This window comes from Polypterus senegalus, chromosome 11 (genome assembly GCF_016835505.1).
Source record: "Polypterus senegalus isolate Bchr_013 chromosome 11, ASM1683550v1, whole genome shotgun sequence".
Classification (NCBI taxonomy): domain Eukaryota; kingdom Metazoa; phylum Chordata; class Cladistia; order Polypteriformes; family Polypteridae; genus Polypterus; species Polypterus senegalus.
Window position 1 is genome coordinate 87,049,076 of NC_053164.1, and position 19,387 is coordinate 87,068,462.

The 19,387-nt window shown below is 34.5% G+C and overlaps 1 protein-coding gene across 3 annotated transcripts in view; it reads right to left on the bottom strand.

The window, feature by feature from the left end:
* Positions 1–19,387, bottom strand: part of LOC120539277 (histone acetyltransferase KAT5) — a 36,068-nt gene that overhangs the window by 2,104 nt on the left and 14,577 nt on the right. For 2 of the 3 annotated variants that reach the window (XM_039769196.1, XM_039769197.1), the window contains exons 5-14: positions 15,299–15,373; positions 11,836–11,904; positions 9,696–9,866; positions 8,421–8,495; positions 7,526–7,774; positions 6,924–7,013; positions 6,131–6,271; positions 5,857–5,950; positions 987–1,146; positions 743–824 (exon numbers count right to left, since the gene is read on the bottom strand). In XM_039769196.1, coding sequence (XP_039625130.1) covers positions 743–824; positions 987–1,146; positions 5,857–5,950; positions 6,131–6,271; positions 6,924–7,013; positions 7,526–7,774; positions 8,421–8,495; positions 9,696–9,866; positions 11,836–11,904; positions 15,299–15,373 — 1,206 coding nt within the window. The remainder of the gene's footprint in view (positions 1–742; positions 825–986; positions 1,147–5,856; positions 5,951–6,130; positions 6,272–6,923; positions 7,014–7,525; positions 7,775–8,420; positions 8,496–9,695; positions 9,867–11,835; positions 11,905–15,298; positions 15,374–19,387) is intronic. The other variant, XM_039769198.1, reaches the window with a different exon arrangement.

Here is a 19,387-nt window from a genome sequence, read left to right on the forward strand (position 1 = left end):
ACAAAGCTAAACCATTTTTTTGGAAAGCTGATAATTTTGTGTCTCTTACAAATTACTTGCTTTGTAACCTTAAGCCAAACAATGAATGTTTTGCTCCAAAGTTTAAAAATAGGCATTTCTGAAATGTATGACATCCATTCAAAACGCTTTAGGGTTATGTTTGGAAGGAAGGGGTAAAATTATATAAATGTGACTGACTATGTAATAGGCTTAATGATGTTCTTCTCATTTGTGGCCCATGCTACTTGTGTAAGGATTCATAACAGTATGTTTTGGTTTTCACTTTAAGAATGAAAGATGCTTGGGCAGATGCCGATCCAGGAACATTTGCTCTGTAAGCAGGCAGCAACATGGAGAACAAAAGCTGAAAGCCCTAAGTTAGTTTCATCATAAGGAGAAGGAAGGAGAAAGCATATAAGTTAACTGGGGGAAAAAAAAACAGGCTAAATTAATTTCCCGAGATGCTTTGAGATGCACAATACTCTAAAGAATGACTGTACTGCTGTTATTAAAGAAAAACTAACACTTGTGCCTAATTTCCTAAACTTGTTATTTTAGAGGTCAAAGTGTTCTGTTATGCTCATGTTGTTCATCCCTCTGTAAAAGTCAGATTTTGGGCGTTATGCTTTTCCACACTAAACTCCAAAAATAGACAAAATGTTTAGATATATTCACTTAGTTAGTGGGTAAACACTTTAAGCATTTGTTTATTTATTTATTTTACATTTTAATCATCCCTTACCTTATAGTAGTTTATTAGATTAAGGTACTGGAGAGTGGAGATAACATCTTCTTTCTTGACGCTTGTTATCTCGCTGATTTCGCTATACAGCAAAGAAAAAAAAAACATAACTGTAACATAACTAAATAAAGGGATGTCATTTTGAGTCAAATATATAATGCTTCAAAATACACTAAAAGCCTTTTACTTTTTACCTCAAGGGAAACAGAAAATGTCTAGTTCAAAAAAAAAAAAAGGTACAAACTTGATTGTAATCTGCGGCCTCTCCCCATTCTCTGACTTAAGGTTCATAAGGATTTCTAGAATTGTCTGTGACCAGTAGCTTCTGTACGACAAAAGGCCAAGATCAGAAAGTGGCTTTTCAGGTGTTCCCGTTTTTCCTTCAACTTTGGAGAGCTCATAACCTACATGCAGAGAAGAGGCAATTAAGCCAGCGTAAAATACAAAAACATTCAAAATATGCATGTGTGAACTTATTCGCTATCATTAAGAAATAATGAAACATACAGTTCTAATTGTGTAAAGATGGAAGCAAGATTATTAACTGCAAATACATTAGATTCTCTGCTAAATTACTAGAATAGTATTAGACTGAACAAAACACTGTATACAGAACTATTAAGAACAACAGCAGATTCCAGATTTTTCCAAACTTCTCAAGGTGTTATATACTTCATCCATCCATTTTCCTATCCCAGAGGGCACAAGGCAGGAATAATCACTAGACAGGGCACTAGTCTACCACAGGGTGAGTGCACACACAAACACACACAAAACAATGTAGCATTGCCAGTCTAATGTAACCTGCATAGTTTTGGACTGTGGGAGGAAACCAACATGGACTCCTGGATAACCGGCAAACTCCATTCTTTGTGGCATGGCCTCAAAAAGGTGCTTGAAACATTCATCAAGGATTGTGGTCCACATTGACATAATAGCATCATGTAGTTGCTGCAGATTTGTTGGCTGCACATCCATGAGGCAAATCTACCACTCCATCACATCCTGGAGGTGCTCTATTGGACTGAGATCTGGTGACTGTGGAGGCTTTTTGAGTACAGTGAACTCATTGTCATGTTCAAGAAACCAGTTGGAGATAATTTAAGCTTTGTGACATGGCGTGTTATCCTGCTGGAGGTAGCCATCGCAAGATGGGTACACTGCAGTCATAAAGGGATGGACACGGTCAGCAACAAAACTTAGGTAAGCTGAGGCATTTAAATGATGCTCAACTGGTAGTAAGGGGCCGAAAGTGTCCCAAGAAAACATCCACCACACCATTACACCACCAGCCTGAACTGCTAATATGGATGGATCCTTGCTTTCATGTTGTTGACGCCATTATTTGTCCATACCATGCAAATATCACAAATGAACTTCTAAAATCATCAGACCCGGCAATGTTTTTCCAATCTTCTGTTGTCTAATTTCGTTGAGTCTGTGCAAATTGTAGCCTCAGTTACCTGTACTTGGGCGACAGGAGTGGCACCCGCCGTGGTCTTTTGCTGTTGTAGCCCATCTGCCTCAAGGTTTGATATGTTGTGTGTTCAGATATGCTCTCCTGCATACCTATTTGAGTTACTGTTGCCATTCTATCAGCTCCAACCAGACAGGCCATCCTCCTCTGACTTCTAGCATCAACAAGGGCTTTTTGCCCAGAGAACTGCCACTCACTAGATATTTTCCCTTTTTCACATAATTCTCTGTAAACCCTAGAAACTCCAGTAGCTGAGCATTTTCTGGAATACTCAAACCGGCCTATCTGGCACCCACAACCATTCCACTTAAATCACCTTTTTTTCCCCATTTTCATGCTCGGTTTAAACTTTAGCAGGACATTTTGACAATATCTACATGCCTAAGTTGCTGCCAAGTGATTTCTTTATTTTTATTATATATATATATAATTATATATATTTCATTTTATTACAATGCTTTAAAACCACGAACTTTAAAGAGTCTTGTCACATAACATGCCTTGTCCCATTTATTCTTCATATGATGTGGCTGCTAGCATGACACATAATGCCTAAAACAATGAGGTGTAATTAAAAATATTCAGGCCACCTTTTATTTAAAATATTGCTGCATCAGTAAAGGAGGAAAAAGTAAACAGGTGTGAACAGTTACTCAATAATATGATGATCCCGTTTTTATTGGCGAGTCCACAGGTGATGGATTGTCTTTTTATTCTGAATATCGTGATATTAATTATAAACAATGAGCAGCAGCAGGGTACAAGATAATAAAATAAGTCTGCTTACTGGTTGCTTTGTCACTTTGTTTGCTGTCCTACTAACTAACCGGTATTCCACCTGATTTTAAATCACTCTGCCAGTGCATGTTTGGTAGCAAGAAATATCGTAACATGTTTGCACTACAAGACTTCAGCTGAGTGTTACAAGCAGAACCCATGCAACAGTGTCTTAAGTGCTTCACCTTGTGCAGATGCATGAAAAGAAAAATGTTCATAGTAACATAGCGAGCCAGTGTGTCTGACTTGTATGGATTTCACATGTAGATTTCAGCTGCTTTTATGGCTCGCTGTTCTAGGAAGGACTTTAGCATCTAGCCATCAGTACAAAGTTATAAAAAAAAATAAAAGAAAAAAAAATGTCAGTGCAGATGATGGGGATTTTGAAGGTACTTATATTTAAATAAGAGTTACTCAAGTGCTGCCTTTTATTTTTTTTTTGATGTTGGAATAGGATCTGAATATTCAAACCTTTTATTTTGGTTGATTTGACAGCCCTAATATATATAAAATGAAAATAAAATATATAAAAATATACAATTCTTTATATACCATGGTAAACGACTATGCACAATGGAGGTCTCGGTTTACTGCAAACTGAAACCATTTCATGAATTTGCTAAAAAGGATTCCTACACCTTGTAAATATTAGGCCTTGTCTTTTGCTGACTTTCCAGTGATTTTCAGTTATAGCCTTCAATTAAATAATCTTGGGAATGTGCCACCCTGACTGCCTCTGACTCACTGTGACTCCACTGGCACATACATTCTAATATCACATTATTTGCTCATGCCCTGTATACTGTAATCATAATTTTTATAGTCAATGCTGTACATATACTGAATTACACACAGACATAGTCAGTTAACAGGTGCACACTGAAATCATTTTATTCTTTACTAAACAGCATTTCCCATCTGTGTAGTTGTACATAGTCTATGGAGCAAGACTCACATTATGCGTTCTAGTGAAGAGTACACATAAGAGATTCATTTTGCTTTGTACACTTAACAATAAATCTGAACTGAACTGATTACACTGCATTTTTTTTTTTTTTTTTGCAAAAGTCTTAAGACTTTTGAAAGAGCCAATATTGCCAGTAAGTCCATACTAAGTTCACAGAGCCAATCAACACTCAATATTAAATACTTTCTATGGCATATCATGTGCGCAAAAGATAAAACAAATACTGAGAAAATGAAGATTAACATTCAATAACTTTTTTTTGTACAGCGCTCTTCATTGAGTGCTGGCACAGAACTCTGAACAATAACATCAATAACAGGCTTGGAGATAACTTTTTGAAGTGAAACCACACCTCTGTGGTTAAAAGGTTGTTGTGAAGGTAAATTATCTTCATGGTGAAGTGCACAGCTGTTCTCCTTTGAAACTGGTTGAATCTCACAAAAATGTTTCGCTTTTCTATTTCTTTCCCTTCTGAAGTGACATGGATATGCCATTTTGCAGTATGTGAAATATATATGTATTTGTTACAGAAGTTTTAAGGCTATTGTTTTCAAATAAGGACCCATGCCCCATGACTTCCATTATAAAATGCAAGAACAGGCTAGGTGTTATTTTTAGATTTATAAAGAATGCTTCACTTTACAACACAATTTCATTTGGCCAATGAATATATGCCATGACTGTGAACAAGTAACTTCATTTAAAAAAATAAACTTATTCTTTAATTTATGTAGATAAGTTCCACCCAACTAAGATCCAGCGCTATGGAAAATATTCCACGAAACAAACCAAAATGTTTTAAGTTTAAGAAATAAATATAGAGAGGCACAGTTCTGGGGAAGGGCATAATACCATTTCAAAAGTACTGAACACACCTTGCAGCCTAGTGCAGTTCATCATACAGAAGTGGAAAAAAAAATATGAGATAACAGATACGCTCCCTTGGTCAGGCTTCCCATCTGAACTTACCAGCCAGGCACCAATGGCACCTGCCAGAGAAGTAACTGTGGCGCCAACTTTCAACTTGACTGAGCTGCAGAAGTCAGCAACTGTAACTGGAGAAAATGTGAATGGCTCAACAATCTCCAAGATATTACATATAAGTGTAATACATAAGTGCAGTATGTCACTGGGAAGGCACTGCAAAGATGTGGTAGAATGTTGTGGTATAAAGACTTAAGTTAAACGTTTTACCTTTGCAAAAGCATACAAGGTGTTGACATTCCAGCTTTTTCTAACTTAATTTTTATATAATCTTTTTTTTTTGTGCAGCACTTTGAAAAATAGATTTACTGATAAAAAAATAAAATCACACTGAAATTGATCAAAAAACTAGGTGACAAAGCATTTAAGTAAAAAAAAGGGCTTGGGGCTGAAAACTTTGTATAAGTCAGGCACAGTGCAACGTTTTTTGTTTTAAAAGTAAAATGCATAACCAGGAGGACAAACTCCAGCATGTGTTATGTAAAGTACATAGAAAAGACATAGCAGGTTTAAAATAATTCAGTTTCACCTAGTCTTCTGCTATACTAAGGTGTTTGCCTTGAAGGGTTACCTGTGATAGAAAAGTGCCATACCCATGTAAACATGAACAATCTTTACCCTAGATAATATGTAACTGAATTTTCTGGACTAAAAGCCTTGGTACATACCAGCTGGACTCTAAACAAACTGCAGCGTAGTATCTAGCCCATAGTATCCTTGTAATACCTTTAACAAGGGTACATTTGCTTCCACTAACCTACTCCAACAAATGGAGTAATGTACAACTTCCAGTTTACCACACCTTATTTATGGTTTATGTAAAATACAATCAAGGTATTTAAAATGCAAGATAAAATACAGTTCAATGTTAAAATAAAGAAGACACAAGAACAAACAGATAATACTCACTAAATTCAATGAGAAGTTTGCCATAACCTCTCCTTTGGTAAGGTGGAAGTGTCAGGATACACGCAACATTGTAATCTTCTGTTGATTCCTTTTCCTAAATGTAAACACAAACATTTGATGAAAAAAAGAGTCTTATAAAATGACTTAATAAGCTCTTCCCTGTTCAGAATTAGCTGTGCCAAAAAAAAAAAAAAATAGCAATTTTTTTTTCCTCTAAAGGCATGTCACATCAGAAATGCAAACTACACAACAAAATTTTAATAAAAACAGGTACCTTTGAGAAGTACCCAACGATATGAAAGCCCTTGGAGTCATACTCTGTCATAACATAGAAAAGGAATGGATCTGTGTCGTAGTAGAGTGTCTTGTGGTCTAGAAAGCACTTGGCAAGTAGGCACAGATTCTGAGAGTATGTCTGGTTTGCAAAAAAATAAAGAATAAAATATTAAATAGAATGTTATCAAATATGTACTGTACTTGTAGATTTGGGAAGTTTAAAGACACACACATTTTTTTTAAAAAACACTGCATTAACTTCCTCATATGTATTTGGACCACTTATCATAGATAAACCTCTCTGAAAAAGTTGAAAAATATTATCAGTAAAGTAATTCTCATAATGTAATAATAATAATAATTCTTTACCTTTATATAGCACTTTTCTCACTATTCGAAGCACTTTGTGCTCCGCACAGGGAGGACAAGGGACACGAACCCATGATCCCCTTACTTTGAGGCACAGCGCTACCACTGCACTACCTGCATGGAGTAGTTACACATCTAACTTATACCAAATCCAATAAATTTAAAAGAGAAATTAATTAAATTTATTTAGAGGGTTCTTCATTTACAGAACTTCATAACAAAAAGTACAAACCAAAATACTCAACTCTCAGTTAACCTTTATTAAAAATGTATTTCTTAAACAACAATACACAATGTTTTGGTAAGGTCAAAGTTAAAAGTAGTGTGGTTATAGTAAATTCTATTAATAAAAACCTTTATTAAATACTTGTACTGTATTTATGAAATGTGAAACAGAAATATTAAAACAAACACACACTTGCCTTATTTTTTCTTCCATCAATTTCAAAAAAGGAAATGGTCCCCTTTCTGTATATTTCATTTCCTGGTGGGTGACGTAGATTACACTTTGTCTAAAAATAAAACTCAGTCAAATTTCCAAATTGCAAATAAAAGAAAAACATTTATTGCATTAATAAATCTAATTAAATAAAGCACAGAAGACAGAAGACAAACATACAAGCAAATGCAAGCATATATAATTGTTATAGCTGGAGACTGTTTTTCTTTTCTGAGTATATCATATAACTTGGTGGCAGCACAATGTAGCAGTTAGTGCTGCTTACCTTGCAGATCCTCCATCCAGAGTTTAAATACCACACCTAGGCACTGGGTGCAATGCGCACATTCTCTTTGGGTGTACATTTTTTTGGTACTTTTCCTGTCCTTTCACATGCCAAACATGAACAAGTTTTGTTAACTGGATATTAAAAACTGTTCGCAGACAAGGGTTGGCTGCTGCCTTGGGCCTGCTTAAGTGGGTTTGAGATGGTTGAGTTCTCTATTTAATGAAAATGCAATTGTCTGGAAAGTGAAAACAATGCAACATCTTAGTAAGGCAAATGTTATAATTGGAAAGACTCACCAGATGCCTTTGTAGACACTTGAGGCTTTTCACAAACTTGAGGCAAAATTCACAGAGGTATAGGATTGGCAATGTAGTAAGCTCTTGAGGGTAGGGAGAGAAGTACCAAGGTTTGAGTCTATGTCGACCCAACTCAATGCAGTCTATATTTTTCATTCGTGTAATGATGTCATCGTGACTACGGTCAGACACCAAACTACCAGTCATACGTGGTGCTGATGGAATCCCATCTGAACTGTCTTGCGAGTCCTGTAAAGTAACATGTTAACTATAATTGCTTCAGTAAATACCAACAAATGAGCTTGGATGCCTTTTATGTTTAGCACACATAGATGTAAATAACGAAATCCAACAATTATTACACTTAATAAATTATCCATTACAATTAATTACACAACCTTGCCTTATCATTAAAGTGAAGCTGAAACAGTTTTTCTTCTTATTAATCTATTGAAATAGCAACAGTCTAAAACATTTTATATTCTCAAAAATCAATCCTCTTTACTATCTTTATTTTGCTTGAATAACTTTTGTAAAAATGAAGTTACACACAGTTGTTCTAATAGGCCTTCTTTTTGTATCAAATTCACTACACTATTTTATTTAGATACATCTATTGATTTGTTTTGGTATTCCTAACTTTTTAAATGTTTCTCTATGCAGATTTTTTTTGAAAGATTTTCTGAAAATCTGATAAGTTTAAATGCTGGATTATTTATAACTGTTCTTGTATGACACTACCATCCTATAAATTGTGATCCCAAATAAAACGAAGTTTAGGTGTGCCATGCCACTGACAGAGAATCACCAGCCTGGGAAATTAATAAAACCTATAAAAATAAACACACTACTCTAACTTCTCCCAGCTCTAAAACGATATAAAACCTATGCTTACCTCATCTGTACCCAGACAGTTGGCTTTTCTTTTCCTTCCAGGCTGAGTTGGAATTAAACGTCGGGCTGAACCATTCTAAACACAGGAAAAAGAATTATGTTGAATGCAAGTGTGTTTGTTGGCAGATTTCTCACAGTCAACCAGGGCATATTCAGCAAACAAGTATTTCCGTGACTATATTATTTTGATAAGAATTTAATTTAGGACACTTCTGAAAAAGTAGCCGATTTAGTAGAGTCAAAAGATTGGATTAGTAAAAACCTTGTCATGAAACAAAAAAAATATTTTAGAAAGCAGCAATTTTGAAAATGAAAAAACAATCCTGACAAGTAGTTTTTGAGCTTTGGTGTAAAGTAGTGAAATTTAGGTGCTATTTTTGTAAGTAACCAGCACTACCATATTTACAAAATTTCGAACTTTATTAATAATGCAACAATTTGAATTACTCTTTAACTCTGACAAAGCCTAAGACTTCCATGGTGACTCAAATTTAATTTTGTGAATTTTCCATCTGAGTCAGGGATTGCTAGAGCATCTTCCTGGGGTGAAGTGCAAAAAAACAAACAAACAATTGGTACCACCATGTGCAAGCAAAATTTAACCAATTTATTTTTTATAAATAAAGAGAAATATATAAATTGGAACAAAACCATACATTTTAAAACACAATCCACCTTCCTCCTAGCCCAAACCATGCTTTGTATAAAATATTTTGCAGGCTTTTTTTGTCTACATGGCTTTTCTTTAGACATGCTAAAGAAGTGTGCATTAAGTTCTGTTTATTGTGGGTATGAACATGTTCATGCCCTGTGATGGACTGGCATTTCATCTTGGGTTGGCAAATATATATAAACTGATACTGAAATTGGATGAAAAGTAATGAAGCATGGAATAACTCCTAAGTATAGCTATGCAGAAAATCTGAGATTTTGTTTTCAAATTCAAACTAATGGCTTGTCTACTTTCCATCACTTAAAAAAAATAACACCTTCAAATTTATAAGTGATTGTTCACTCAGTATACAGTTATTTGGTGCCTTCATTAAATCTGAATAATTGCTTCAGTTTGTTCAAATAGTAATATTTTCAAATATATGAAAGGTATTGACAAAGCAAAGACTTATAGAAAGGTTTACCTAAACAATAGAATTTCATGCAAAACAAATAACTAAAATTAGTCATGCATATTCTAAAATCAAAGGATGCATGAAGCAGTCTACAAAACAGTTCACATAAATATATAATGGCCACATTTGATCTATTATATATGACTTACTGTGGCAAGTTGATCAGGGTCTTCACGTACAACACATTTAGGAGGAAAGGTTGTTTCTCTCATCTGAGGGTAAACAGAAGCCTGATTGGTTTCTGTAGAGGCAGGAAGAGAAGGCACAGGTGTAGCTGGAGACACCTGCGTTGCCAGAGAGACAGCCTCCACTTTTCTTTTCTGTATCCAATCAGAGATATGTCAAAACTGATTATTATTTAAGATTTCAAAAACATCCCTACAGCAGAGCAACTAATTTCCTAATAACTCATACAGGTTTACAAATTAGTATATCAGGATTCTTGATAAAGCCAATGCAAAACATAAACAGCAATGCACAGAGAGATGTACTGATTAAGTGTATCTAAATAATTAAGTAAATAGCTGATGGGTAGAAATATTTCATACTTCTAAACTGATAACTGAAGACTCACTTTTAGGAATCCTTTTCTGTTTGTGTACATACACTACAAAATTACTGTTTCAGACAGCTTATGCTTAACCTCATTTAAAGTTATTTTAAGCTACATGTGTTTAAGTTTAATGTCAGAAATCGCCTTCATTACAATATACTGTATATTGTTAGCAATCAAAAACAGATAAAGTACAAGCGAGACATGGATTCAATGCTGACTTGGGAATAAATGGAATAGAAATGTAATTCTTTGGAGATCAATAGAAACAAAAAGTACTGTGTTACACCTTGCCTGATGAAGGGGCCTTAGCTGCCTCAAAAGCTTGCATTTGTAATCTATTTAGTTAGCCAATAAAAGGTGTCATTTCACCCTACTTTCTCCTGTATCAATCTATGGCTAACACGGTACAGCACTCTACTGCTAACAAAAAGTACTGGAATATTGGATGATTGTGTGATGTTGTGCTATAAAATGTAATGTGTAAACAGATGTAATGATAGGACTGTAATGTACCATCAATTAAAGATACAAAGCACTTCTATCAAAACACTTAATGAAAGCACTGGACAAAAAAAACATGTTAATACAAAGTTTTTTGAAAATACAGGTTTTCCAGAATACACACCTATTCTTGCTTTGTAACTTTTAATCGCTATAATTATTTGTCTTGTTTTTATAAATCAGATAAAGGTGTCTGCTAAATAAACAATGTCAAGTTTATACATGTTGAGTGCAAAAAGACTGTTTTCCTTGAATGAGTTGTATTTTATCCCTCAACAGCAAGACCAGACTATTCCATTAAATAGATTTTTATTATTAAAGGTGCTTCTGAAATGTACCTCTGTTCTTAAATTCATTAAGTAAATAATTCTTTATTATATACTTTGATTAATTTTATTACCAATACGTAATTTACAGGTAACATCAAAAACAGCAGGGACAGATCTGAAAGTTATTTCATAATTTTTGGACAATTTAATAAAGCACTATAATAATGAAGAATATGAATGATAAATGAAATTCTGCAATGAACTATGGAGATCAAATTTTAAGTACTGTGGGAATTATTTGTTAACAAAAAAAAATACAACTGTACATTACTACACACTGAACATTAATAAAAAAGGGTTAACCACCAACCAAAATTTACTATTTTTTTTCACTGTTTTCCCGCTAAGTTAATGTGTGATAAATTTTAAATGCATGCTTTCTGCACCAAACACTGTTTGATGCTACTTTCGGTAAAACAATCACTATTGGCTACAGCTTCATAATGCACATTACACTATATTATATATATTATATATATAAAACTTTAAAAACTGCTTGATTACTTACTTATGTAAAATATGTCAAATATTCATATGTAAAGAAAGAAGTTAATCAAGCCATCTCTTGGAAAATTAATGCCTTTCATTTACTACTAAATTGAAGTGCATCAGGTTAGAATTATTCCAAACAGAACATTCAAAACATACATTTATTTATTATCTGACTCAAAATCAAATGCCATTTTAAGCTGGCAATAATGAGCTACACCAATGTATTGACTATAACAACAGTTTCAAAATCAGCTGAAACTGCCCCAATTCCCTTTTTTCATTCAAAGTGACGTTGACTGCTGAGAACATCCCCTGTCATTTCTCATCCTTCCATCTTGTTCTGGCACACCCAGTGAATTAGCAATATGCAGTCAGTTCTCTCTCTCTCTCAAGTGTAAAATGAAGTTGTACCGGAGAGGGGACAGTTTTGCCTCTGGAAGGAGTTGTGGCAGTCTGTAGAGCGAGATATAGATTCTTCCTCTGAATTTGAACAAAAAGGGTGCATTACTATTAATCATTGTCATCAAATACTATATTTAGTAAACTTCAGTAGCTGCAACCAATGGACCTTGCAGAAGGTTTTCACAGCAACAGGAAACAGATTATTTTAGCTTATATTTACTTAAACTATTTTTATACAGTAGTTTACAATACAGTGCATTTGCTAGATATTTATATGTTATATTTCAATAGCCAATGAAAGGTTGAAAAAGATATGTTGAAAATACTACTCTATTAAGGAGTGCACTGTGAAGAGAGTTAACTGTGTAACACTGTGCACATAAAGCCAAATATACAACATTTAAATTCAAAATTAGACTGACTAGTTGGAACATACTATAGTCGGAATGCAAGCAAATGTATGTAAAATAAGCTGTGTACGAGCCTGATCATACTACAGAAGCACGTAAAGAGGAGTTAGCTCTCATCCAACATGTGAAAGGTTAAAGTAATACATGGTGGTGCCAGAAAACCTATAATTCACTGATCATTGTAACTAGCGTGAAATAGAAATAATATTCTCAAACCCACTTAATCCAATTCAGGGCTGCAGGGTAAAGAATAATAGTGGACGTAAATGTTAAACAGATAGGCAATATCCAAGTGATGCGGAGAGATTTATATACAGTACATAAAGCCTTTGCTAGATTCAAACATAATATGTCACAATAGCAGATGCTACTTAGCTACCCGATTTGCTCAAAACTATGTGAACAAAGAATTATAATATATAAATATCTTACAAACACAAAACTATACTGAAACAACACACACATACAATTCAATGAGGCATCAAAAGTAAATAAAAAAAACTTTTGCTGTAATAAACATTAAAGGAGTTCATGCTACTATGGTCTGCAAATGAAAGCTTAGTAGAACAGTTACAAATAACAAAAACAAATCAGTGACAACATAAACACAGAATTACGATGAGTTAAGTTTATACCTATAAACAAATATTCCATACTAATATCTTAAGTAGAAACAAACAAGATTTTAAAAATAATAACAAGCATCAGTAATTGTAAAACTAAACTGATAGATACTCAATGAAACTGCCTAAAATGAACTCAGATGCTTTAACTTCAGCTTTGTTCGAACATTTTTTTCAACCTGGACTTTAAATCTGTGTTGTGTAAACCCACCTAGTATTTATATGAGAGGGTTAAATACTAGTTAGTCAACTCATTTAGAAATGTGGTTATTATGAAAGGAATTGCATATCTATCCAATATTCCAAATGCCTGTGTTATCTTGAGAACATTATTTAACTGATAAACTATGTTGTCACATGCTGAATTGTGCTAGCTCATACAATACTGTCAATCTTAACTGTAGTCGTATAATGTGCAATATTAAATACTTTATTGGTTTATATTAAATTATGTGATAATAAAATGTCCTGCCTGAGCACACTCCCTAATTTAAAGGAAATGTTTCTGCGTCATTACATATATTTTTCAAACAAAGGCCAATATTTCACAAATTCTGCCAGGGTATGTAAACTTATGAACACAGTTGTTTATGCAGTAACTAAAAAGCATCTCACTTATGTAAAGAGAAACAATATTGTTCCCAATTACATAAGGAGAACTTTCTGTGGGAGGAAAAATTTCCAACAAGGACACATTGCATGTTGTCATCAATGTCAAAAAAACATTTGTTTAGATGAAATGTAGAATATCACATAAAGGAGGTACAAACTGATGCTTTCACAATCTTTACAAGCATATGCCATGATTTTAAAAGCAACAGCTGGTTAGTTTTCCTGGCTTACAGAAACCCTTACACATGTCTATGCTACATAGGGGCACTCAGTAACTTGCCACTTCTTGCTATTTAATCACTCCTGTGCCGATTTAAAATTTACAGTTTTAGAAATAGTTAAGTCCCTAACCTGAGGTGGGTTCAAGCAATTGTACGCAGCGAATCGTTTTGGACTCAAAGACTTGATACCTATAATTTATAAGGTCTCAATTAAACGAATGATTTGAGGGATGTTCTTCAAATAACAAAGCATCCATTCTCTCTCATCACTGTAAATTATTTCTGTCGGCAGTTTGGCAAGTTCATCAACACAGTTTAGTTCTTTAATCTCCCTTTTATTCCCCACACATCAATGAGAATGACCAAACTATGATTTCTTACGGAAAGTGCTGACCACTCTGTTGGATTACTAAATATTAGGATTATATATGAACTATTATACAATAATGTTATATCACTGTTTTTTTTTCTTGGTTCTGTACAAGTTCACAGGCTGGCTTTGTTACTAGATGTTTACTTTGAAAATGGTTTCTTCTTCTAGAATAAATATTTACAAGCAAAAGTATGCATAGGAATATGTGTTTCTTTATTTCTGGAACATTTATGTGCAGCTATTTTTCCATTATAATATTTTCTGATCTCAGGGATTATTTATTTCACGGTTCTGCAATGTTGTTTGTTTTACATACAAGTGCTGCCTATTAAAGATTCTCTTTACTGGGATACTACACCTAGATGCCAAGGAATGTGGTTTCGGAGGACTCAGCATCTTATGTCACCATCACAACCTCTTAACTACAGGTGCAATGATTCATTCGTACTTTAGATTTAAAAAAATAAATTAATAAATAAAAAAATGTACTGCAAATTTCTTAAAATTGCCAGTATTTTAACATTTGGTTTTCCCTCTGATGTTGCTTTCGAATTAGCGATTAGGCTTTGGTGCAATAGGTTTCATCTTTTTTGTTTCAATTAGTTTTCACCTCCCGGTCCTCTTCCAGCCTTTGGGCATAATACGTTGGAGATACTGAATAATTCAGAATTACACTTAAATGTTTTTAAGGTCTTATTATCCTGTTTTATTCTAAGGACTGATTTATTCATAGTTCTGAAAGCTTACACTTGTACACATTCCATCATTATTTTTTGTCCGTTTGATGTAATGTTGCATACATAATATATATAAATAAAACAGCATACTATTAAAACATGTAAAAAAAAAAAAAAAAAAAAAGAACACTTCCCTCAGAAAAGTCTCATAGATATTTAAAAACTTGGCTATACTATTAAAAGTGTATCTTCCATTCAAATCTCTCTGCCTATAATACTCTTGTTATATCAATGTCTATAAATCCTATCACAGTAGTTTATTAAAACCCTTATTTGTTGTAGCCATACATCTAATACAAAACATGATTAGCACATTAATACTAACTGCCAATGTCCTTGATTTCTGCAAAGAGGCTAATGTTAGACTGTTATTCGTTATTTCAGTGTAGCATACCCTGATTAAAGATGTTGATTATCTATGGACATTGCATTTCTGTTTGTTAGTCATTTGTAGAAAACATTTAAGTATTACAATAATTAAGAAACATTACTGAACCTCCTCTATTCTGTTTCTCTTCTTGGTGTCCGGCTGTGGAAGATGGTGCCACTGCTTTACCTCCAAGTTGTTTTCCTGTCCATTGGAAAGACACCAGAGATACTAAGAGTCTTGGAATGCAACGATCAAAAGATTCTGTCAATTTATTAGACTGTTCAACACAAACTTATACTTTAAATTACCCAGGATGTAGTAGGCGGTCAGATGGCTTAGCTCTTCAGAACAATGACTGTCTGACTTTGTCTTTTGACATTCCATTGCAACTGACCATGGACCCCCTAGAGATTTATTTTCTCCATGGATACCGCTAACCAGATTTTTTTATTCCAATACTCCATTGTCAACTGGCCGTATCACAACCATAGCACTAATTTACTAATTTGTATCTTTAGGTGTGCACACTATGCATTTTGCAATGTATAAAGTCTGTAACTGCATTTGCATGTGAACTTGTTACAGCACTCTGAGACTGCACAATGTGACGAGTGCTATTCAAAAATAAACTGAACTATTAGTATTAAAAAAAAAAAATCAGATTTATATCAGCATTGCAGCTACTATGAGGAAAAGCTTGGCAAGTTTTGCAATGCATTTGGCAGATATTTTCAGGACACATTTTTATTTCGCAGCAATCTTCCAGTTTTCAATGATTGGTGGATGGACCCATTTAACAGATATGGGCATTGGGCAACTATTGGTGGTGTTATTGTTCTTTATTTCTGCAGCAAGTTTTGCAGGAACAGGTGTCATATATGGAGGTGTTCAACTTCATGAATGACAGCATTTGCACAATCAGCATAAAAAGGCAGGAAAGGGGCACCTATAAAACCCGTAACATTATATAGAATTAGAGTGTCTAGGCCAAGTTTTAATATGATAGTGACAATCATACTTAATAAAACATTACAATTATTACATATACTTTACATTCATTTTTTTTTACCCACACACATACTTTACGTTCATTTTTTTACCCACACAATTATGCTTTAAAGGGCAACACTGATTAATTCGAAAGCATTTTTTAGTCCCATATTATTTCCAAAACTTAGTAGTATTCGGCTTATAAAATTGCTTATAAAATAACGCTAATTATAAAATGATGTAACTAAAAAAGACATACTAGGTTAACCCATTAAAATGACTTATTTTTGCAAGAAACTGAAATATGCAATTAAACCTACCTGCTAACGACAAATGCTAATGCATCTCTTCTCATGGAAGCCACAACTTTGAGCATGCTGCAGACTGACTAAAGTAAAAACCGATGGCCTAGTGGAGTGCATTAATCAACATCTTGTTATGTTGAGCTTCTAGGTACCACAACATTTTCCAACAAAATTAGCTGGATAATACCACTAGCAATGGTGGAGGGAATGCTGGCTAATGCATGTTGCTCTTCACTGTTAACATTAATTATGGCTAAAATCTGTTGAACTTTGCACATTTTGCACTTCTTTCACCTTCTATTACTGTATGTGTAGTTCATGGATGCAACCGATTACATTTTTATTGACTTTGGATTTATTTTTATGGACTTTGCCTTGCCAACGGATTTGAATTTTTTTTGTGGTTCACGGGACAAAACTTTGACTGCCGGCTCCTGTCTAATGCATGATCTGTGAATATTGCTCTTTGCAGCATGGAGATCTAGATACTGGGACAATTCTGTCTTCTTAATTAAAATAGATATACTGGATTGCTGTCAATGCCTTCTATATGTGCTTCAACTGGAGAAATGATCTGATGTTCTCACTCACCTGGCTTGCAGTGCTAAGGCAATCACACTTGTAATACCCTCAGTTATAAGTACAGTATATAGTTATATGGTGGAACCTCTAAATTCTGGTTATGCACAATTTATAATATCTCCTACTTTTTTAATGGATCACTCATCCAGTAGCATCAGTCTATGCTTCTACTGGATTTTTTGCTGAATTGCTATCGCCACTCATTTGCAACAACCCTCCTTACCCATCTCAACTTCACCACTGTGCTGCACTGTTTATAAGTGTGCTCTACTACTGTCAGATAAATATTAGCTTGATACTATTCTGAAATACTCTTGCGATAAACTCCTGCATATTAAACAGTTTGTCCAAAGCAAATGGTTAGACTGGGATGTCCTAAAAGATTCTGTTAATGTGTGACTCACAAAATATTTACCTCGTGGGTCAGGTCGCCGCCACCACTAAGCTGTGAATGGAAAATTCGCCAGCAGCATTTGTTCAGGTATATGCCATCCTATTCATGGCTTGGTAAATAAGAGAGTCAGTGTGCCAAATTTGCAATATGTTTAAATAAATTCTGGTTATGGATCTGTGCACAATGAACCTTCATTAGCTAACACTGCACTGTTTAATATAAGATCTATTATTGTCAAAGCATTGGTGCTATCAGAATTCATTAAAGATTTCAACCTTATTATGCTATACTTAACAGAAGCTTTAATAATAATACATTTTATTTATATAGCGCCTTTCCCATGCTCAAGGCACTTAACACTTAACTTGGCAAAAAACAAACAAATTGACGTTTCTTACGGAGGCAGCACCATCTGGATATGTTTACTTTACAGAGTCTCACAGCTCAAGACAAGGCAGAGTGGGCTCAGTAATTGTTAGATCTGAGTTAAACATCAAAAGAATCCCAACTGATGGCCCATTGTCTTTTGAGTGTCTGGCTCTTAAACTAATAACGAAATGTGGTTCTATCTTGCTTGTTGGTCATTGCTCAAAATACAATGGGTCTTTCTTATCTGATCTGATTGAAGTATTAACCCACTTAAGTTTCTTTTCCCAGACAGTCATTTTTCTTGGTGATTTCAACATCCATATTGACATTCCTACATGTAAACTGAGAAATTAATTCCTGTCCTTGTTAAGTTTGTTTTGCAACATGTTGATTTTCCAACCAACTCTGGTGGTCATATACAGTTGTGCTTGAAATTTTGTGAACCCTTTAGAATTTTCTATATTTCTGCATAAATATGACCTAAAACATCATCAGATTTTCACTCAAGTCCTAAAAGTAGATAAAGAGAAACCAGTTAAACACATGAGACAAAAATGTTACACTTGGTCATTTATTTATTGAGGAAAATGATCAAATATTACATATTTGTGAGTGGCAAAAGTATGTGAACCTCTAGGATTAGCAGTTAGTTTGAAGGTGAAATTAGAGTCAGGTGTTTTCAATCAATGGGATGACAATCAGGTGCGAGTGGGCACCCTGTGTTATTTAAAGAACAGGGATCTATCAAAGTCTGCCCTTCACAACACATCTGTGGAAGTGCATCTTGGCACGAACAAAGGAGATTTCGGAGGACCTCAGAAAAAGAGTTGTTGATGCTCATCAGGCTGGAAAAGGTTACAAAACCATCTCTAAAAAGTTTGGACTCCACCAATCCACAGTCAGACAGATTGTGTACAAATGGAGAAAATTCAAGACCATTGTTACCCTCCCTAGGAGTGGTCGACCAATAAAGATTACTCCAAGAGCAAGGCGTGTAATAGTCGGCGAGATCACAAAGGACCCCAGGGTAACTTCTAAGCAACTGAAGGCATCTCTCCCATTGTTCATGTTTATGAGTCCACCATCAGGAGAACACTGAACAACAATGGTGTGCATGGCAGGGTTGCAAGGAGAAAGCCACTGCTCTCCAAAAAAAAATTGCTGCTCGTCTGCAGTTTGCTAAAGATCATGTGGACAAACAAGAAGACTATTGGAAGAATGTTTCCTGGACAGATGAGACCAAAATAGAACTTTTTGGTTTAAATGAAAAGCGTTATGTTTGGAGAAAGGAAAACACTGCATTCCAGCATAAGAAATTATCCCATCTGTGAAACATGGTGGTGATAGTATCATGATTTGGGCCTGTTTTGTTGCATCTGGGACAGGACGGCTTGCCTTCATTGATGGAACAATGAATTCTGAATTAGATCAGAGAATTCTAAAGGAAAATGTCAGGACATCTGTCCATGAACTGAATATCAAGAGAAGGTGGTTGATGCAGCTAGACAACGACCCTAAGCACACAAGTCATTCTACCAAAGAATGGTTAAAGAATAAAGTTAATGCTTTGGAATG